The sequence below is a fragment of the Peromyscus leucopus genome, chromosome 8b, assembly GCF_004664715.2.
Source record: "Peromyscus leucopus breed LL Stock chromosome 8b, UCI_PerLeu_2.1, whole genome shotgun sequence".
Taxonomy (NCBI): domain Eukaryota; kingdom Metazoa; phylum Chordata; class Mammalia; order Rodentia; family Cricetidae; genus Peromyscus; species Peromyscus leucopus.
In genome coordinates, this window is record NC_051086.1 from 49,901,650 (window position 1) to 49,923,843 (window position 22,194).

At 42.7% G+C, this 22,194-nt stretch overlaps 1 protein-coding gene across 1 annotated transcript; it reads left to right on the plus strand.

The window, feature by feature from the left end:
• On the plus strand, window positions 1-13,923 carry LOC114693126 (protein SCO1 homolog, mitochondrial). Its single transcript, XM_028869371.2, has 6 exons — window positions 1-274; window positions 1,299-1,389; window positions 3,615-3,812; window positions 4,466-4,558; window positions 6,857-6,972; window positions 13,061-13,923. Exons 1-6 carry the CDS (start codon window positions 56-58, stop codon window positions 13,193-13,195), a joined length of 852 nt encoding a protein of 283 aa, XP_028725204.1. The 5' UTR covers window positions 1-55; the 3' UTR covers window positions 13,196-13,923.
• Window positions 13,924-22,194: the final 8,271 nt, after the last annotated feature.

Sequence of the window (22,194 nt, forward strand, 5' to 3'; positions counted from 1 at the left end):
GAAGCTCCTGCGGAAATGGAGGGGCGGCCCCAAAGAGGCCGGGTCTCCTAAACTCATGGCGGCCTTGGTGCGGGCGCCTTGTTCGGTGATACGGCCGCCGTGTCGCCAGCTCTGGCTTCTGTTCTCCCACGGCCATGGGCTTTGGGGTACGGCAGGGATTCCGCGGCCGGGAGAGGCGCGTTGCTGCCTGGGGATCCGAATCTTCAGCTCCGTGCCGCCACCGCCGGGAGCCGACGGACCCCAGCCCAAGGGCGGTCGCCGCTCGAAGCCCGGGGTGAGTGGAGCCTTTGGGGCTCGGCCCTCTCTGCAGCTTGGTATCTCCGCATCCCGCTAGGTCACAGCCTCAGGAACTTCCTGGCGTGCCCTGAAAGGTTATGGAGTCACTTCCTTGCTCCCTGGTCAGCCCGTAGTCCCAGCCTCGATAGAACTTGAGAACCTACTCCCTCTCCGCGCAGTTACAACTCGGGCTTTTGCTCCAGAAAAAAAATAAATAAATTCTGGGTTTTAAGGATCTCAACTTTACCATGATTCAAAAGTCAGAGCACTTCTATAATTTCACTGAATTCCCCGGTTTAGTGTATAACTTGAAATTGGAACAAAAATGTGGACCTTTGTTGCGTTTGGGTATCCCCTACCCCTTCCTTTTCTCTCTTCCTCCCCTGTTCCTTTTTATCTTCCTCTGGTTCTATTTCGGTCTCACATTCAGAGCCTCCACCTTGCTTGTGTTAGTAAGAAATGTGGGTTTGGGGAGCGGGGGAAATCTTAGGCACAAGTAGCAAACAGTTTACGTCTTAAAGAGTACAGTATTAGCATAAGACGATGAATTACAGGCTTTGTGCTGTTGGTTGAGAGCAGGCCTCTTATATCTCAGGTTGACCTAGAACTTGATATGTAACCAAGAATGACTTTGAGCTTGATCCTCCTGCCTTCCCCTCCCAGAGTGCTAAGATTACAGGTGTACTTCGCCACACCCGGTTTTATGCAGTGCTTGGCATGGAACCCGGGGGTTTGGGACATGCCGAGCAAGCACTCTACCAATTAATTGAGCCCCATCTTCGACCCTTAATTTGTTTTTAAATGAACTTGGGTAACTTTCCCCTGGAAACTAGTGCTTTTGTAGTAGATATAACTGTATTCACAGAAACTTTCAGGATTTATCCCAAAGTAACCTGAAACATTCAATGTATGTAACAATGGTTTGTGTGTATATACTTGCTATGAGAACTTAGGTAATAAATACAACATGTTTAAATGTTTGCATCTTACTTGTTTTATTGTTGAAATCTCTGCCCCAGTAGCCCGTTTCTTGGAAGTCTTTAGCATTGACTTTTGCCATTGGAGGATCTTTACTGGCTGGAATGAAGTACTTCAAGAAAGAAAAGATAGAAAGTAAGTGCTTACTCTTTGACCTTATTTTTTGTTTTAAAACTTTTTTACTTCTTTATTTTTAACTGTGTGTATGTGACTGCAGGTACATGAATGTCCTGGTGGGAGCCAGAAGACACCTTTGGGGAGTTGGTTCTAGTGTATTCTTTCCTTCCATGGTGGGTTCCTGGGACTGAGCCTAAGTGGTCAGGCTTTTAGAGCCAGCACTTTAATCTACCAAGCTGTTGGCCTGCCCTGTTTTTAAACTTTTTCTTTAAAAATAATTTTAGATTTACTAGTTTAGAAGAGTTGTGAAGATGGCAAAGAAAAATCTCCATATACCTTTCATCCAACCCCTCTCCCAGTGTTGACATCTTAGAAGGTCATGGCACAACTAAGAAATTAAAATTGATGCAATTAACTGGATTACAGCATTTAATTGGGTTTTGCCCATTTTCTCAGTGTCTTTAACTTTTCAGGGATGGAATCCAGACAGCTGTAAATATGTTGAATGTGAGCTGTTAGAAGTCCAGAGGGTGGAAACAAAAGACTGCTGTAAATATGTTGAATGTGGGCTGTTAGAAGTCCAGAGGGTGGATACAAAGATGACTAAGATGTCCAACTGTTCCTGGTTGTCTCTTTAGTTTCTGAAGATTGTAAGGTTCTTAGGCTTTCCCTGACTTTCATGACCTTGACAACTTTGAGAATTGTTTGTCAGTCTGTGCTGGTCTGATCTTTCCTGGTGATTCAGTTCAGGCCTTGCAGCCTTTGACAGGGTTCTCACATTGCATCCATCAAGTACATTATGATTTCTCCTTGTCTTGTCATTGATGATATTGGATCATCTAAGACAATGTCAGCCTTGTATAAATTATGTGTTTTATGATATGTGTCTGTGTGTGCTGTTCTCATCACTCTGAATTTATTCATTTATTTTTGTTAGTATAGACTAATCATTTGCTATGTATTCAGTGGGTTGTGAGCTGTTCTCTTTCTTTTAATACTCAAAGTAACTCGTGTGAGCTTATGCTTAGTTGTTTTGTTTGGTTGTTGGTTTTCATTGTCAACTTGACACAACCTGGAATCACTTGGGAAGAGTCCGTAAGGGGTCATCTAGATCAGGTTGGCCTATAGACATACATGACCATGGGGATTGTCTTGGCCCTAATTGACTTGGAAACACCCAGCCTGTAAGTCAAAGGTAGCCCCATTTCCTGTTTTGGGCCTGTACTTTTACAAGAATAGAGGAAGCTAGCTAAATACTATGTATACATAGTTTATTTCTCTCTTGTCTAGGACTGGGTGTGATATGACTAGCTGCTGCAAGCTCCTCCCACTAGGACTTTCCCACTACTTCCAGGAATTGTTAAATAAAATAAACCCTTTCTCATCTGAGTTTCTTTATTTGTTTGTTTGGTTTTTTGTTTTGTTTTTGAGACAGGGTCTCACTATGTAGCTCTGGCTGTCCTAGAACTTGCTTTATAGACCAGGCTGGCCTCAAACTCACAGAGATCCGCCTGCCTCTGCCTCGTGGGTGCTGGAATTAAAAGTGGGTTCCACCACTGCCTGGCCCTGAGGTTTTTTTTGACAAGATGTTTTTTCCCAGCATCAGAAATGAAATAGGAACAGAGCTTGTTCACACAGGATCCTGTTTTCAGGAGTCTTTGGGTTTTCCCTTCTGTCACTGGCTCTTCTTGTACTTAATTTTTCACCTTATTTCAGCACTTCTCAACAATAAAAATAACTTTTCCATCAGTTGGAGAATCCCTATGTAATGAAACCATAAACTCACTTCAGTGCCTGATTGTCTTAATATTATAGCGATCATTCCAGTTTTCCGTCCGTAGTTCTGGTGTCCTTCCCATTAGTAACACTCTTATCCCTGTTTGTTTGGTTTGTTTATTTAATTAATCTTCTGTATGAAACTAAGGTCCCATCACCACTGCCTTTCCTATGAAGCTGTCTCTAGCACACCCGGCCTCTAGGCTCCTTCACCCCCACTCTGAACAGTTTAGGACTGGCTTGTTCTAGGAGAACACGTTTTACCTCTTCATTGCAGTGCTTGCCATGTGTTACAGCGTTTAATTTTCTTATTAAATGCTTATTTTTCTGAAAAAATTTTGTTAGTGTCTTGAAAACTGATATTTCTTGTGTATTTTATACCTCCCACTCCGCCTATGTACTGTTACTGGTATTATGCTAACTGTCAGACATTTCAGTGACTTTTCTGTTTGGTGCATCTCTTTAAGAACTGGAACAGCAACGACACCGCGCGGTTGGAAAGCCTTTACTAGGGGGACCATTTTCCCTCATCACTCATGATGGAGAGCCCAGAACTGACAAGGACTACCTGGGCCACTGGGTGTTGATTTATTTTGGCTTCACCCATTGCCCTGATATCTGTCCGGAAGAACTAGAGAAAATGATTCAAGTTGTAGATGAAATAGGTAAGAAAGCAGTTGCTAACTGCACTATTTAACAGTTCTGTTTCTCACTGTGTTAGACAGGGTGTTGTCATTATTTGGTCTGAAAGAACGTAAAGTTTCCATGTTCAACTTGATGCTCTGATTGCAGGACCCTGCTCTATACTGAAGGAGTCATGTTTGGGTGCCAAGTGTTAGATCACTTAAAAATGTCAGCATGCCTCTATCTCTTATTACTGAAACATTCTCATTGTGTTTCCCCAGTGACATTGACGGTTGGATTAGGAAATCTGGAGTGATAAGTGATATTTTATTAGTGTCAATTAAAAGGAATTAGAAGGAATCGTGCCTCTTTAAATTGTTTTGGTAAATTCATTCTTTATTGATAGCTTACCTTGTCCTTGAGATAGGGTAGGAAAAACTACAGGAGTTGGATTGCGTTAGGAAATAAGATGGCTACAAGAAGTGATCTGGGTTAACAGCATTTATGTATGAGGAGAGGTGTTTGATGGGATGTCTGTCTGGCTCCACCACAGACAGAAACTACTCCTCTACTCCAGATAGTCAGTCTAACCTGTCCTCTGTATTCCCATGACTTTTCGCTATAGCAACACTTTCTCCGAGTGTTGTGTCTTTTCCCTTGTGGTGAGTATTGACTAATTGGAACTTTTTTTCAGACAGTATTCCGTCCCTGCCAAATTTAACTCCACTTTTCATCACCATTGATCCAGAAAGGGACACAAAAGAAGCCATCTCAACTTACGTGAAAGGTGTGTTTTACTGATAATTGCACATACTTACTTAACAGTTTGCAGTAGCAAACCAAAATAGACAGGTGGTATTATTAACAGTTTTCAGGCACATAAAACAATGGAGGTCAGAGTTGTAGCTTGGTTTAATTGACACAAGAAAAGCAGTTTATCCATTCTTGGTGCTGTGCTCTTTTATCACAAGAAGGGTTGGAGCTTGAGCTTCATGGATAACTGAGTTAAGCGGAGATGAGAGTGCATTGCTTCTAGCTCTGTGTCTCACTGTCCTTTTGTTAAAATGGAGAGACATACCTCAGGAGTGTGTACAGTGGGAGGTTATTATATATATATATTTAGACTGGGTTTAATTATACCATTGACTGCCCTGAAAATTACCATAGACTAGGCTACCTTGAACTCACGGAAACCCACCTGCCTCTGCCTCTGCCTCTGCCTCTGGAGTGCTGGGATTAAAAGTGTCTGCCACCATTCCTTGCTTTAATTCAATTGTTTTAAGAGACTTCCAAAATTACATAAATTCTGCCGGGCGGTTGTGGCGCACGCCTTTAATCCCAGCACTCGGGAGGCAGAGCCAGGCGGATCTCTGTGAGTTCAAGGCCAGCCTGGGCTACCAAGTGAGCTCCAGGAAAGGCGCAAAGCTACACAGAGAAACCCTGTCTCGAAAAACCAAAAAAAAAAAAAAAAAAATTACATAAATTCTAAAAAACATAATAGTACATACATTCTATGGCTGATTTACCCATAGCCACGAGTGTTTTGGTTTTGTATGAATTTTCTTATTGGCTGTCTTTTGTTGTTAATTTATTTTCCCACTAGACATGGTGGTGCACACCTTTAATCCCAGCACTGGGGAGCTAAGAGAGACTAGCCTTGTCCACATAGAGTTCTAAGATAGCCAGGGCTACATAGAGAGTCCCTGTCTCAACATTCTCAAAAAAAAAAAAAAAAAATTTCATGCAGTCTGTTTTGATTATGTTCTCCACCCAACTACAACTTCATGTTCTTCCTCCACCTCAAAAACAAAAAATAAATTTAAAAAAAATCAAAATAGGAAAAAAAAAAACCAAGAAGACAAAAAAATGTTCAAACAGTGAAACAGAAGTTCACAAAAAGAACATGGAGTCCATTTTGTGTTGGCTGACAACTACTGAGCATGGGGCCCACCCTGGAGTGTTTTTGATGTTCCCATTAACACTTCACTGGAAAACTGATTTTCCTTCTCTCAACCATTTTCGGTTACAGATAGTGTCTGGACTAGGGGTGGGACTTGTGTGCACTTTCCCTTCTCAGTTCTCAGGTTTCATCCAGTTTGAACATGGGCACGGCCTGGGCATGTTGTCATAATCTGAATTCGTGTGTGTGTGTGTGTGTGTGTGTGTGTGTGTGTGTGTCAGGCCTGTTATCTTTGGAAGACACTGTTTTCTTGAAGTCGTCCATTCCTTCTGTCTCTTCAAGTCTTTCCACTTCCTCTTCCATGTGGATCCTGAGCCTTGAGGAGAGTGGGATCAATGAAGACGTTCCATTTCAGACTGAGTTCTCCCAAACTGTCTTAGGGTTTCTATTGCTGTGAAGAGACACCATGGCCACAACAACTCTTATAAGGAAAAACATTTAATTAATTAGGTGGGTTACAGTTTCAGAGGTTTAGTCCATTATTATCATGGTGCTGGAGCAGGAGCTGAGAGTCCTTATATCTTGACTCACAGGCAACAGGAAGTGGTCTGAAACACCAGGCGGTATCTTGAACATATATGAGACCTCAAAGACCATCTCCACAGTAACATGCTTCCTCCAACAAGACCACACCTACTCCATCAAGGCCACACCTCCTAATAGTGCCACTCCCTTTGGGGACCATTTTCTTTCAAACCACCACACAAGCCTCTCATAACCACTAAGCCATCTTACTAGCCTCTTGAATGAAGTTTCTTCCCATATGATGCATTGAAAAACCTGAGGTACTTTAGGAATCCTCAACTGCATATGGCTATAGCTAAATTAACATAATTAAGTAACTAGAATATATCTCTCCCAGATCTTTACTATATTATAATCATTAAAAGATCCAATGTATATCATGGGAGAATTTTCATTTCTTCTCTGAGCTTATTTTTTTTTTAAATCATGCAGAAATGGTTGTAGACTCAGGAACAAAGTGGCACCAAAGCTGCTTTATAGTGTTTTTTATTTATTGGGGTTTTTATTTATGCATGTTTTTGTTATTTTAGTTTTATTTTAAGTAAAGATGGTTATGTTTCTTGTCTTTCATTTTCACTGTGTTCTTGTTTTTATATTTAGAATTTTCGCCCAAATTGGTTGGTTTGACTGGCACAAAAGAAGACATTGATGGAGTGGCCAGAGCATACAGGGTCTATTACAGCCCTGGCCCTAAGGATGAAGATGAGGACTACATAGTAAGTACCCTGACCTTGGATCCCAGGTTCTCACACTTTACATGCCTGACTGGCTTCTGAGATAAAGGAAAACCTGAGAGGCTGAAAGGACGGCTCAATGATTAAAAGCACTTCCAGAGAACCTGGTTTCAGTTCCCAGTACCCACACTATGGCTCACAGTTGGTGTAAATCTAGTTCCAGGGGATCCAGTGTCCTCTTCCGGATTCCACAGCACTAGGCACACACATTGAACACATACATTCATGTAGGCAAATACTCAAATACATAAACCAAAAATCTCTTTTAAAAAGAAAACTGAGGGTATTATAAATTCCTCAAGAATTTAGGATAATTTGAAAATCTGATAGGCACATATTTTTGAGAGGTGGGTGTTCATTGCTTAGTTTATATTCATCCCATAATTTGTCTGACTTCCTTAGTTGAATACAATTACAAAAGCAAATACTCAGGCACCATGTTGGATTTAGAGGAGCACCACATTGAATCCATGCTAGTACAGTTTTAGTTCATCAGCATTGTGCTGGTTCTCCCTGTGTCCCTGATGAAGTAGAAGAAAAAAATGCCCTTTTTAGAAGTAGTTGTAAGCTTCGGGGAATCATTATATCATTGAAAGATAAGAGAAAAAATAAGAGTCTTCAAATAACATTATCTACAGGTTTTAGTGGACATCTGTCCAGTTTACCTTTGTGGGTCCTTCATTAAGGATCTGTTTTCTTGTTACTTAGTGTTGTCTGTGAAGTCCTGAGCAACTAAACCCACTTCTGCTTTGTGTTTCATGGTGTGCAAAGGGCTGACTTTTCTTCTCAATCAGGTTCTTGTTTCCCAGCACATTCAGAGTTGACATGCTGCTATAGTATTGTTAACAGTTTTTTTTTCAGTTGTCATACTGTGGGTTTTCTATGTTAGTTGAGTGAAGTGATTATCATAAATTTTCATTTTATCTGCAAAATGTCTGAGTCACTGATAGCAGTTTCCTGAGGCTGTCCCTACATCGATGTTTGTCTCTACTGCCCACTGTAGTGTGTAGTTTGTATCTCTCTCTCTCTCTCTCTCTCTCTCTCTCTCTCTCTCTCTCTCTCTCTCTCTGTGTGTGTGTGTGTGTGTGTGTGTGTGTGTGTGTGTGTTTTTACACGTGCTGGCTAGGATGGCTGATAAATGAGCTCCCAGAATCTGCCTGTCTCCGCTCCCCTGTATGCACATACAGGCATCTGTGGCCATACTCGGCTTTTACCTGGATGCAGGTGATTGAAGTCTTGCTTTCACCCTGAGCACCGGCACTGGCACTGGCACACTAGGGCAATCAATCCTTCCGCCCCTCTCTAGCACTTTTGAGCCTGTAGCCTGTTTTTGTATTGCTGTGCATTTACTCAATCAGCCAACAGGGGGAGACACTTCCAGCTTCTTAGAGTTTTTCGTTAGTGTGACTCCTTATGTCTTGAGGCGAAATATGTTAGGATTAAGGACCAGTAAGGGGCAGTGCTTAGAGATAAACCTTGAGATGTAATGGGATGTTATTTTCACAATCTCAGACAATGAAGATGAAAGTAGAATCTTTAGACAGTGAATATAAATTGAGCATACTAAACAGGATTCACTACAAAGCTAAATTTGCACATTATTACATATGTACTTATTATACACATAATATGACTTTATTATATATAAATGTTAGGAAATAGTTCAGGAAGAATTTAAGTGGCTTTTTAAATTTAAGCTAAGACAAATTCATAACCAAAGATTATTTAGTGGTGTGCCTTTTTAAAAACCTGTCAGTTTAGCTGTGTTGGAAAGTTTGAAAATCTTTTGTTAGAATTGGAAAAATAAGAAATGGGTTGTTGGAGTGAACGTCAGACAACAGGTGTTTCCAGGCATTGTTGTTAGGAATGAATCTGGTAGGCCCTCTTCAGCGGGTCCTGTGGAAGTATGTAAAAACTGCTGTTACCACATAGGTGCTCCTTGGAAATTAGCTCACAGGTAAATCTTACAGCATTGTTGGTAAAGATTGGGGACTGAAACCCAAGCAACCACGTTGTCCTGATGGAGAACAGCAGTTTCTGGGTTGCCTGACAGACTGTCCCGAAGTGTCAGTTGTGTGACGGTGGTAGGTGGAGCTGGGTACAGACATAGTAAATGAAGAGAATTTCTCTGAGAATATAGCAGTAACTAGTGACAGTGGTTCCCTGCTAGAAGAACCAAAGGACATTGGGAGTCCGGAGTGGAAGATTAGTGTGCATGCACTACTTTTTTAGGCACTTAAAATGTATATTAAAAGACATGAGTTGCCAGCTCTGCAGCTGAATTGGAAGTCATGGTGACACAGTGATAAGAAAAGGATTTGGACTTTGAAATAGGACAGGTGCTAGGTGGTAAGGTTAGATCTGACACTTAGTAGGGTATATAACGTCCCCTTTCCAGCCGGTTTGTACTTTATAGAGAATCCCTATTTCAGTTTGAAATGACAAGTGAGGGGTGGGGAGATGGCTCACTGGGGAACAGTGCCTGTTGTACAGACACAGGAACCTGAGTTCACATCCCTAGCAACCACATAAAAAGCCAGGCTTGGCCATGCACTCCTGAGACTCCAACACTATTAGGGGTGGTAATAGGATGTTTGCTGGAGCCTGATGCTACTAACCTAGCTCTGGGTTTAGTGAGAGACCTTATTTCCAGGGAATCTGGCTTAGGGTAACAAAGGAGGCCACCCAACGTCATCCTCTGGCCTCTGTGTGTGTGGGGGGGGGGGGTACATACTCAACACACATACACATAGACCACACACACACGAAGAAGAAAGGGTGTGTAGTTGCTTGTTTTGTTTTTCTATACTACCAACTACCAAAATTCGACAAATTCTCTATCAGAGCAAGTATTGATTTGCCCCAACAATAATGGAAAAGTGACCACTAATAAGTTTGACAAAGACAGAAGAATGTATTTTACTGTATACTAGTTGCTAATTTATATTAACCCTCAAAAATAAGTCCAGCATACTTCAGTTCTGGTCTTTTAAGAAGGAAAGTAAATAGAGAAAAAGGTAAAGTGTGTGTGGAGGGGGGCAGTGGATAGTATTATGAAATTGTCAAAAAATTAATTCTCTAAAGGAAACAGTGAAGGAAAGAGGGGTATAAGCTGCAGAGAAAGGCTTGAGGGGAGAGCCAGAGTTTTAATATGAGTCATATATGAGGAGAGATTCCTGGTCCTGCCTGGCTCCTGCAGTCACTTCTCCACATGAAGTCACCAGCTGTCTGAGCTCTTGGTGGCATTCTTTCCTGATGGAGGCAAGTGGCTCTTTCCATTTGCTATCTCCTTATGAATGTGTGTGTATAAAAAGCCAATAGCCTCACGGCCAGATAATGTGGGCTGGGGTATATTCTGGGGAGTTTCCAGTTGGTGTGTGTGATGGCATTCCTATCTTCTCCTGTCTGCCAAACAAGCCTGCAACAAATTCCAAGGACTTAGGATGCCAGGTCTACTCTTAAATATTGTGGAAATGAATATCTAAAAAGAGTGATGACCAGTCGATACTTAAATTGGAACTGAGACATTTTAAGAGCATAGTCAAGGAAATTGAAGAGCCTCCTAGAGAGCAGCATTTGTGGCCAGTGGGGTTTCCAAGCAGTCTGCTTCAGATAAGAAGGTCAGACTAGCAAATGCAAATTTCCCAAGGGAGAAAAACATCTTCAGTTTTGGTTTGAATCACTAGTATCTGGACTAAATCACTTAGGATTTGTAAATTACATGCTTCAGCTAGTGGTTGGTTTTCTGGCTTCTCATAAAGCATGGCAAGCAGAGTTTAAGCAGTTCTTCCTTAAGCATGAGGATGCACACCCAGGCACTCGCTGAGTTCCGAACTACTCAAAGTAGTTCTGACCACGGCTCTGACTCCCATGTGATAGCTCTGTATGAATGCAGAAGGGGTCAGATGAGATACACCCAATAAGAAGTGCAAGGTGTTTCATAACAGCGCTGCTGTTCCACAGCGTAGTGTATTTATGAAGGCTGATAGATAGAAGGTGAATGTACAGGTGAGTATATGAAGAATTGTACCAAAGGATCCTAAGCTGACCCACAGCAGCAACCATGGCAGAGTTCAGGAACCTGAGGTTTCAGATGACCCCTGGCTGGGAGTGTGTTGCAGTCAGCACAGGCCCATTCGGTAGGCAGGGCCTCCCTGAGAGGATGCTGCAGTGGTTGTTTAAGCACTGATGTTAATGTCTCTTACCCTGCAGCATATTTCTCTGCTGCGGGCCGCAGGAATATATCATAAGAACTCAGCTGGTTATGACAAAGTCACTACCTGGAGGAATCAGGGAATTCCTCCAGAGGAAGCCAAATCCCAAGGAGTTTTTGGTGTTACTTGGCTTGTTATATATCAGCTGTCTTCTGTTATGAAAATCATGTGTGCCTTCATAGCTTTCCCAATTGACTTTTCCCTAAGAAGGGCTAACAGTGTGAACTGATCACTCTCTAGACGTACACATTCCAGGTTTTTGGAGAACAGCCTCAGGAAAGGCTTTCTCTGGAATCAGATTATCTCCCTTGGCCACTTTCAAGGACTACAGGAAACACCACCCAGGTGGGTGCCCATTGTTAGTCTCAGGCGGACTAACAATGATGACAGCCCACATGCAAGTCTCCTGACTTAAATTCCACAAGGAGACACCACCCAGGGGGGCGCCCAACTTCCAAGGACTAACAAGTGATAGCAGCCCACGTACAAGTCTCCTGACTTACAGTAAATTCACAAGAGGCCGCCTAGGCCAGGTGGACACTAAGTAATAGTTTTACACAATTTAGCTTAGGCCCTCCTTTCTTACAGCCTCACTAACTTTATAGACCTCTAAGTACTTACCTAACCACTTCTAGGAATTTTTAGATAACCTTCTGTGCTAACAGCTATGCTCAGCCAGAACTCCCAGTTCAAGCCTCCCTGTAATTATCATTATTGATAGCATCCGGCCAGGTCCATCACCGGATGGAGGAAAGTACCTTATCAGAGATACCTCTCTACTCTCTAAGAACAGACTTAAGCATCCAGGCCACCTGTTTGAAAAGGCCTGGTGGATGTGCTAATTAAGCTTAACTTCCTCCTTTCCCAAACCTTACCTCCAGTTCCAGATCTCCCTTTAGCTATCACCAGAGGCATCTAGCTGTACACAGGTTGCCTAGAGACTGAGCACACTTTCCCCCACCCTGCAGAAAAAACGGCAGACAGCTTGGACAGATCGGAGCCACAGGAAAAAAGAAGACAGTTTTATTTTCTCCCATTGACCTAGCAACTTATAGATTTTTAACATCCCTTACCAAACACATTTAAGGTTATAGTTGTGCACATAAGACCCCTCTTCTTAGACATTACCCATATTTAGCCTTTAGTTGATTCATTAGTCACTTCCCCTTTGGGTCACAAATGGTAATTAACAACTAGTGCCCTTCTTTGTAATTCTTATCAACCCTCCATTTGATCCTGATAGTGGACAATCACTGCCTGAGGAAGTTCAGGCTGAGTGTCCTGGGTGGAGGGGAGGATTGTGATTTTGGAGAGATATATAACTGTAAAGCAGAGGACAGAGGGGGGGAGAAGAGAATGGAAGAACTAGATGGGTAAGAACTGAGATGGGAGAGAAGTAGATTGAAGGGCTACAGCAGAGTACTAGAGGAACGAGATGGTAGATGAGGAAGAGCCAGATGAGAGAGAAGGAGACGGGAGAGGAGATGATATGGGAAGGAACAAGATGGATGAGAACCTAGAAGGGGCAGAACTAGACAAAGGAATTAAGATAGAACATAGAGGGGACAGTAGATAAATATAGAAAGAAATCAGGCAAGAAAGGAGCTAGACATGAGAACAGAACTGAAGCTGTGTATAAAGGATGTTATGCCAGAGGAATTAAAGCAAGTGGACTACAGAACTCGGTGTGCTGAGATTATATTTCCTGATAATAGTCCTCGCCGTCAGTAGTTCTCTCTCCTGAGCCCCTGGGATGTATAATATTGAGGCTGGTTCCTCTAATATTATACAAGATTTCTCTTCAGTAACATAAGTTGGTAATCCTTTTTCACACATGCTTCTCCTCCTCTTTACAGGTTGATCATACAATAATAATGTACTTGATTGGACCCGATGGAGAGTTCATCGATTACTTTGGCCAAAACAAGAAGGCAGCAGAAATAGCTGGTTCAATCGCTGCACACATGAGATCACACATGAAGAAGAGGTAGCCAGAGTGGTGTCGCCAGACACAGGATTGTCTTGTTGAAGAGGAAGGAGGCTTTGTCTCCCTAAGGAGCCTCTATATAATGTAATGTACAGCATGGCCTTCATACCCTGAGATCATCATTCTACATGAGATGTTGCCCTGGGCTCAGCCAACCCAGTCTGCCACATAGCTACTACCATGGGTCCAGAGGGCCAGGGTAAGCAGAGCTGGTGGAGAACAGGCCTCCCAGAGCCATCAGAGGGAGGCATATGAGCACCTTTCCGTAGGAATGGCACTTGGAGCAGCACCAATTCCTGAACAGTGTCCGGGACCTTGCTCAGGCAAATCGTGGGGCCGGATTCAATAGCAGAGTGTCATTTCCATAGTGCTCTTGTTTTTTCAACTTGTGTGCTTGTTTGCTGATAGTCCAGGCAGGCATTCGCGTTTGTCTTTGTACTTGAGAGTAGAGGTCAGTCTTTGTAGAAAAGGAGTGTGTGTCACTGTCAGGTTTGCATTTCGATCCCTCAGCAGGTGCTGCTTTGACGACTGAAGGAGAAAACTTACTGTTCCAACCTAATTGTTAATTCAGTTCCTGCTTTTTTTATTTTTTAATAGCTAAATGGTTTGGCTGGTTTTCAGTGATCGACCAAATGGAAATGAGGATATTAATTATGACTGATAAAGATTTTATTTTTCATGTACCAGATTACACAGTATATAAAATAAAGATGTAATCAGTTTAGCAACTTGGACAAGTGTGACTTTGATTCTGTGAAGAGTGGATGCCTAGGGCATTGTGGTCAGGGCAGAGGCCACAGACTGAAATGGGTGGGTAGGTAGATGCTTGTTGAAATGCAGGCTTGGCGCTCACCTCTCTTGTCTGAGTGACATGCAGAGACCTGGGTTTCCCTGGCGACAGGTGACTGACGTGCTGATGATGGGAGCCCACAGGTGGATCTAGTGTCTCACGGACAAACAGTAAGCATAACCAGCCTTTCGAGGGGTTGTCAGCAGCTATTCCAGAGAATGCTGCTGTGGCCTGGGCATGGTAACATACACCTTTAGTCCCAGCACTCAGGGGCAGAGGCAGGTGGTTCTCTGAGTTTGGAGCCAGCCAGACTACCTAGTAAGCCCCTCTGTCAAAAAAAAAAGAAAAAAAAAGAAAAATACTGGGTGAATAATAGATCTTGGCTTTGTTTCTGAATTAAACTGCCCTAATACCTAGGTTTGGCTGTCATCTTTTTTTTTTTTTTTTTTTTTTTTTTTGGTTTTTCAAGACAGGGTTTCTCTGTGTAGCTTTACGCCTTTCCTGGAACTCACTCTGTTGTCCAGACTGGCCTCGAACTCACAGAGATCCGCCTGGCTCTTCCTCCTGAGTGCTAAGATTAAAAGGCGTGCACCACCACGGCCTGGCCCACCTTTTCAACTTGAATCTTTCCAGTAAATCCGAAATACTACAAATAAAGCATGAGTCCAAAGGGCCAGGGTAAGCAGAGCTGGTTAGCTGTTATATGCATATAATGCAGGCTTATCTTCTGGCATTTAATTTCTCAGTACATACATTAAGCTTAATGAGTACTTAAGTCACTGTGAAAAAACACCCTGTATATGTTATAGGCCAAATCATGTCATTCACAAAAATATGTCCACATCCCAGAATCAGTCACTTGAGAATGTGACTGTATTTGGACATTAAGTCTATAAGGAAGTAATGTTAGGATCCTGCTCTCACTCTGCTGGGTCTAACATCTTACATCATAAGGGGGGCGCCAGGACTGCTACCTCATGGTCATGCAGTCTTAAAAAGCCGAACACAGACCCCCACCCTCTTTTCTGTTTCCTCTCTGCTGTCTGCTCTGCCATGCTTCCCTCCCCTGCCAGGCCTGGCTCCTCCCCACCCTCAACCCCCTTTCCCTCCATTAAAGCTCTAAAAACTAATACTGGGTTCTGCCTTGGCTGTGACTCTTCCACCTACCCACCAGCACCGTTTCATCCTTTCAGGTAATTTAGTTGAAATGAGGCTATTTGGTTAGCAGTATTATTGGCATCCTTAATAGTGTAGGAGATCAGCACACAGGAAAATAGGTGGGAACACTGGTGTCTGTCCACTAGCCATAGAGAGGTGTGTAGAAGGAACCAACTCCTAACACCTCCATTGTAGACTGCCAATCTCCAGAACCTTAAGAAAATAGAGGTCTCCTGTTGAAACCACTCAGTCAGCTGTAGCAAACCAGTATAGTCCATTCCTTGATAAGCAGCTGGAAGATTTAGTTCCCCTCCCAAGTACTTGGTTTGGAATGTCTTTCTTGGGAACTTCCTAAAGTCTGATCTTACAACAAGAAAGGTACTGAGCATCAGAAATAGCAAACATTTTAGCCCACAACACTTGTATGGCTCAGTGTGTGGCATGCTTGCTCATTCTCAGCTGTTGCAGGTTAGCCCTCCTGTGATGCCCCAGAAAGGAAAACTGTTGCAGGTTAGCCCTCCTGTGATGCTCCAGAAAGAAGAGCTTTTACAGAAATTTTTCATTTGCTCTTCATCCAGTGTCAAGTTTACAGACTTAGAGCTTAGCAGGATAGATGCAGAGAACGGGACCTCAGAGATGATCTCCGTGTGTGTGCGTGTGTACGTATACATTCTTGTGGGTGCACATGTGTTTGGAAGCCATAAATCAACCTTGGGTGCCATCAGCTGTCCACTATGTTTTCAGAGAAGGTCTCTCATTGGCCTAGAATTTCCCTAGCAGGCTGGCCAGGCAAGAAGCCCACTAGAGATCTTCCTGTTTCTGCCTCCCAGTACTGAGGTTACAAGCATATGCTGCCAAACCTGGTCTTTAGGGTTTTTTGTTTTTGTTTTTGTTTTTTGTTTTTTGTTTTTGTTTTTTTAAATACATCGGTTCTAGGGATTGAACTCAGGACCTCATGCTCAAGTACTTTACCATCTCCTTAGTCCCCATTTCTGCTTTCTTACGTAGCATTAGGATTTAGAAATTTTTAAAAAGGAAAGTGTGTTGGAATAAAAAAAAAAAAAAAAAAAAAAAAAAAAACAGCTGTCTTCTGGTTCCAGCTGGAAGTGGGGCTTTCATTGCTGATACAGGATCACATGTGATCAGAGCAGGCCTATCACCAGGTTTGTCTCAGGAGCCTGGTAACACAGGGGCCCAGGAAGCTAGCTGATTTCTAAGCATTTCTGAGATTATGAAGGATGATAGTTCTCTGAGATATTTGTTACTGGCTTTGTTTTGTTGGAGCATTTTGTTTGTTTGTTTGTAGACAAAGTTTCTCTGTAGCCCTGACTGCTGTCCTGGAACTCTATCTGTAGACCAGACTAGCCTCAAACTCACAGAGATCCTTCTGCCTCTGCCTTCTGAGTGCTGGGATTAAAGTTGTGCGCCACTGCACCTATGTACCCCTAGACTGGTGTTGAACTTGGCAGTTCTCTTAAATGTAATTCATCAGTACAATAAATAGTTGAAACAGCTGCTGGCTTTGACAACTGCTCCGTCAGGTTGCGACCATTCCTGTCAAGCATTTCTGGCTCTAGGTATGAAGTGTCGCTCCCACTACGAGATAGAAAAGAGTTCATATACTATCTCTTTCCCAAGATTTCCTGGGGCCTAGCTTCTGTCCTGGCTATAGTTGATTTAATTCTCTGTCAGTCTATACACATAGCTTTCTTCAAAGGCTTTGAGAGTGAGGTCCTCATGAGCAGGTTTCCTTCTCCAATTGCAGGAGAGTTAACTGGGGGTGAGCTTTGCTCAGAAGCTGACATGTTCATTCTATAAATACCTACATGCATGTACTACAATGCAGTCACTGTCCTCGGCGTTAGGGATTTGGGAGTGAGCAAACTCTCTGGGAACTTACTTTTACAGATAGACTCTAAGTAGATCACCACACTGAGTGCTGTCATAACTAGTACTGTGAAGAAACTCAGAGAAGGTAAGAGTGAAGAAAGATGGGGAAGATGGATGTGTATGGAAGGAGGGATGATTTGAATGTGGTTGGTCCCTCTGAATCCCTTGTTGGAATTTAATCCTCTAAAATAGTAATGTGGGACTTTAAGAGATGAAGGATTTGGTTTCTGCACCCATGGATGGAGCAACCTACTCATGAGATAAATGAATTATTGGTAAATGGTTAATGGACTATTTAAGAATAAGTGCAACAGAAACCAGTTTGCTTTGGACTCTTACATGAACCTTACTTTACCATGCAGTGTCCTGCACAGCCTCAGGACTACCAGTAAGAAGGCCATCACCAGATGCAGCCCCCCAAATCCTGGACCCAAACTGTTAGTTGAAAAACCTGTTATTAATAACTTAATGTGTGATATTTTTATTTTCTGTCAAAAATACACAAAAGTCAGAGGTTTCCTTCTCATGGTAACTACTGGGGAAAATGAGAGTGAGCCTTGTATCTAGGAGAACCTTCTTAGCAGAAGCCATAGCAAACCTATGGTACCAACACCAAGGCTCTCTCCACATGTGAGGACCAGGGACAGTAATGAGCCATGCAGACCTGCTGGAATGAGGCCAGGGAATAGCAGAGAGCCTGGACTGTAGAGCTGAGTTCAAGTAAGGGACTTTGATTTTGTTATAAGGGTGAGATGTGGCGTTGGGGGAGCCCTAGAAGGACAGAGCCAGAGCCTGACCATCTCAAGGGACCCTTGGAAATCACTGCCTTGACCTAGGAGTCAAGGACACGAATATTACCCTTGTAAAGATGCATAAAAAGTGAGTTGTTCCCTGTGTTGTATTTCATTAGAACATTTATGTCGCCTTTAAATTGACTTTTTTTTTAAGATTTATTTATTTATTATGTATACAGTGTTCTGCCTACATATATGCTTGCAGGTCAGAAGAGGGCACCAGATCTCATTATGGATTGTTGTGAGCCACCATGTGGTTGCTGGGAATTGAACTCAGGACCTCTGGAAGAACAGCCAGTGCTCTTAACCACTGAGCCACCTCTCCAGCCCCCTTAAATTGACTTTTTAATAGTGGAATTTCCATCATATTCAAAGAATAGAATAATTTAGTGAACTTCATGCATCCATCACCAGAGTTCAGTCCTTGGCAGCAGAAGGACAATTGTGTTCTGTATTCACCTCCTCCTGCTCAACCAGAGCACAGTCCTAGTATATATCTGTGGAAAAGTCAAGCAACATATTCTCACTTGCCATGCCCAAAACACTTTTTGAGGTTTAGGGGCATAGGGAGATTGTTTATGTTAGTTTCCTGTCATGACATAGTAACCAGGGGCAGGAGGACTTAGAAACAGAAAATTTTATTTTGGCAATGTAAGGGTTTAGGAATTTGAAGTCCACGGTGGCTTGACTCTATTGTTTCAGGGGATAGAGTGAACATCATGACAGGGCATGGTTCAGTCCAGCTGCTCACCTCAACGTGACCAGGCAGCTGAGAGGCAGAGACCAAGGCTCTGATGTCATCTTTGTCATAGTTTATCAATGTGACACACCTGGGAAGAGGGCCCCTCAACTGAAGAGTTACCTCCATCAGCTTGACTTAAGTACATATCTGTGCACTATTGTCTTGATTGGTAATTGATGTGGAAGGGCCCAGCCCACTGTGGGTGATACATCCCTGGGCTGGTAGGCCTGGGTTGTATTAAAATAACTGAGCAAGCCAGTAAATAAGCAGCATTCCTCCACATTTTCTGCTTCAATTCCTACCTCTAGAACAGTGGTGTTCTGCCTTCCTGATACTGCGGCATTCCTCATGTTCTGGGGACCCCCAACCATAAGAGCATTTTATTGCTACTCCATAACTGTAATTTTGCTACTGTTAGGAATCACAATGTAAATATCTAATAGGCGACCCCTGTGAAAAGGTTGTTCAACCCCCTCCCAAAGGTGTCGCAACCCACAGGTTGAGAATGGCTGCTCTAGGTTCTTGTCTTCTTTTCCTCTGATGATGATTGTAACCTGTATGACATAAAAACCCTTCCCTCCCCAAGTTGCTTTTCATTAGAGTGTTTCTTCATAGCAATGGAGAAGCAAACTAATACATCCTTCAAGGGTGGTACCATATCCCAGTAGCACTGAGGCTGGCGACAAAGCATTTAATACATGGGCCCTTGGAAGACATTTAAGATTCAATGACCACTTAATGTCATCCAGTATCCAGTTAATGATAACTCAGGGTTGTACTTTGGTCCTCTGATTCTCAGAAGCCATGAACCTCCATATCATATTGTAATTGTGTGTGTATTGCACTGGGGTCAAGGAGGATGCAAGTATAATACTGTGCAGGATAGACCAGAACAAAAACAGCAACCTACTTGTTAGGATTTTCATTTATAAAACCAGGATCATGTTAGGGTGACATCAGATGCCAGGAGCACAAGCCAGAATGGTGCTTGGCTCCAGCAGGGCTTGGAATGGTTGGTTGTAGTTGAAGCAGACACAAGGCCTCTTCCAGAGTGATGGAAGTGTTCTGTGGCTTGAGCTGTGTGATGGCTTACATATCTAGAAGTTTAAGACTTATCCATGGCGCTCTACAATCTGTACCTTCAAAAAACAGAGGAAGAGGAATTCCCATGAATGGCCTTGTAAGAATGCATGTCTGGGACATGAAGAAGGTTTCAACTCTCAGCAACTTGCTCTAGCTTAGCAGAGTAGCATTGACTAATGCAAGGGCAGGCTACCCCAGGTGAGAAAGGCACAAAGAGACTACACAGAAGGCAGACCTCTCAGCAAAGTTTAACAAACATTCCCAGAGGGAGGGAAATGGTCAGACAGGGCTCGGTGCCATGCGGGAGTCAGGGCCCATGTGCAGGGTCTTCACATTCCCATTTCACGGCACAGAAAATCAACTCCAGAGCTCTCCCACTCCACCCTATACAGGAGGACAGCATCTAAAGCTGGCATGGCACTGAGAGGCAGTGGGTTTGCTCAGAGGCCTTTGGGGAGCCTCAGGGAAGAACGTGGGGAAGGTGCTAAAGAGAACAGCAGCTGGTCAGTGTTCTACTCCCATGATCCCTTTTATGGAATGAGCCGGAGATGCTACCCTTACAGTCCAGCCATCTGAAGTATTCCTGGGTGGGTCTGCAGTTGGCAGCGCATTATCCATTTTCCATCCAAGGATGATACAAAGAAGGTTCAAGAGCCCAGGCTGAGAGAGAAAGGAAGCCTTACCCTTGCATCTGCTGGGTGCTGAGATCTTGTGATGGCCTTGAAGCCTGATAAGTGCCACCACAGTATCAGGTTCGTCATTGTGGTGGTGTAGGAAGGAAAGACTCGAGGCCCTCTGAGTTTTTTGAAAAGCTAAAACTTTGGTGGATATTGCAAATCCAAACTGTAACACGGTATCCGTTTATTATTTTATAGATGGAATGTACATACTTTTGCATTGTCTTACATCTGTTCACTCTTTCTGTCTATAAAAATTTAAATGTATAGACAGCCTAATGTTTTTCTCCCATATTGTTGTCCTGTGATCCTGACTTTGAGAGCCAAGGCTCTGAAGTTTTTAAGCATCTAGTCTTAGATCCAATCTACACAATGCTTTTGGTTCCCCACTTCTTGCTCCTTCTCTAGAGCTTCTGGGTGAGTCTTTTTTCTTACAACCATAAAACCCAGAAATGCAGCTGTGACATGACAGCAAAGGCAGAGTGCATAAAGTAGGTCGTCACTAGACTTGATCAAAAACACATAAATAATTACTAACCCCAACGGATAAGAAGTGTTTAAGGGTCCATAGAGAAATTGCATATGAGTAACTTCAGAAAAAGCCAGGCAAAGGACATAAATAATAGTTCCCAAAAGAGGAATAAGAGATAAATGATAGATGAAAAGTGTGGCATTGCTAGTGATCAATAATGAAAGTTAAAACAGTGGAATTTTGTCTCAGGTTCATGAGACACTTTTGAATGATACCCATTAATAATGACTCTTGCATGGAACAACTGGTAGAGAAACCATGGCAACCATTCTGGATGGTGAGTTCACAGCAGATAACAAACCTGCTTTACTTTGTCCACGGAAATAACTGGAGTGAGTACAAACATCTGCTTACTGCAACATTTCCATATTAAGTGATGTAAATTGGTGTGGAATGCCAAACTCCCTATGTGCTGAACTACAGCAGATAAACGGTGGTACATTCATAAATGGAAAACCACAGGCTCATTAAAATGGAGCTGTAGGGTTGTGAGTATAACTCAGTTACAGAGTTGCCTAGCATATGTGAGGCCCTGGTTTTGATCCCCAGGACCAGATAATAACTACATTTAAGTAAGTTTAAAAGAGGAGCTGTTGATTAATATTTAAGGATATGGGACAATATTCAGTACATAATTTGACTAGGTAAGCCACAGAAGTTTGATCTCGTTTTTTGCATAAACACAAAAATTACACACCATAGCCGGGCAGTGGTGGCGCACGCCTTTAATCCAGCATCGGCAGAGAGCCAGTGGATTTCTGTGAGTTCGAGCAGCTGGACTACAAGTGATCAAAAGGTGCAAAGCAACAGAAAACCTGTAAAAAAAAAAGAAAAAAAAAATTACATACCAAAATGTTAACAGTTGTTCAAAATGGAAGTACATTCATGATTTTTTTTAATTATTTTTGATGATTGTTTTCTTAGCCTTTTCAAGTGAATATACATTTTGTTTATAAGAATGATAATATTATATAAGGAATAAGTAATTGGGGTTGGAAAAAATGGCTGCGTTGGTAGGAACACTTACTGTAATGAATTCAAAGTCCCAAGGCCCACATACAACAAAGCCAGGCGTGAGGATAGCTGGGGCTTGCTGTGTACCAGCCTTTGTCTAGATTCAGGGAAAGACTTTGTCTCAAGAGAATAAGGCAGAAAGAGACAGCAGGACACCAGTGTCTTCCTCTAGTCTTTACATCTGTGCATGGGGGCACCTGCACACACATGTGCAAAAAGAAAAGATGCACTTTTTAATTTAAAAATATTTTTTATATTTTATGTATGAGTGCTCTGCATGTTTACCTGCATGCCAGAAGAGGGCATCAGATCCAATTATGGAT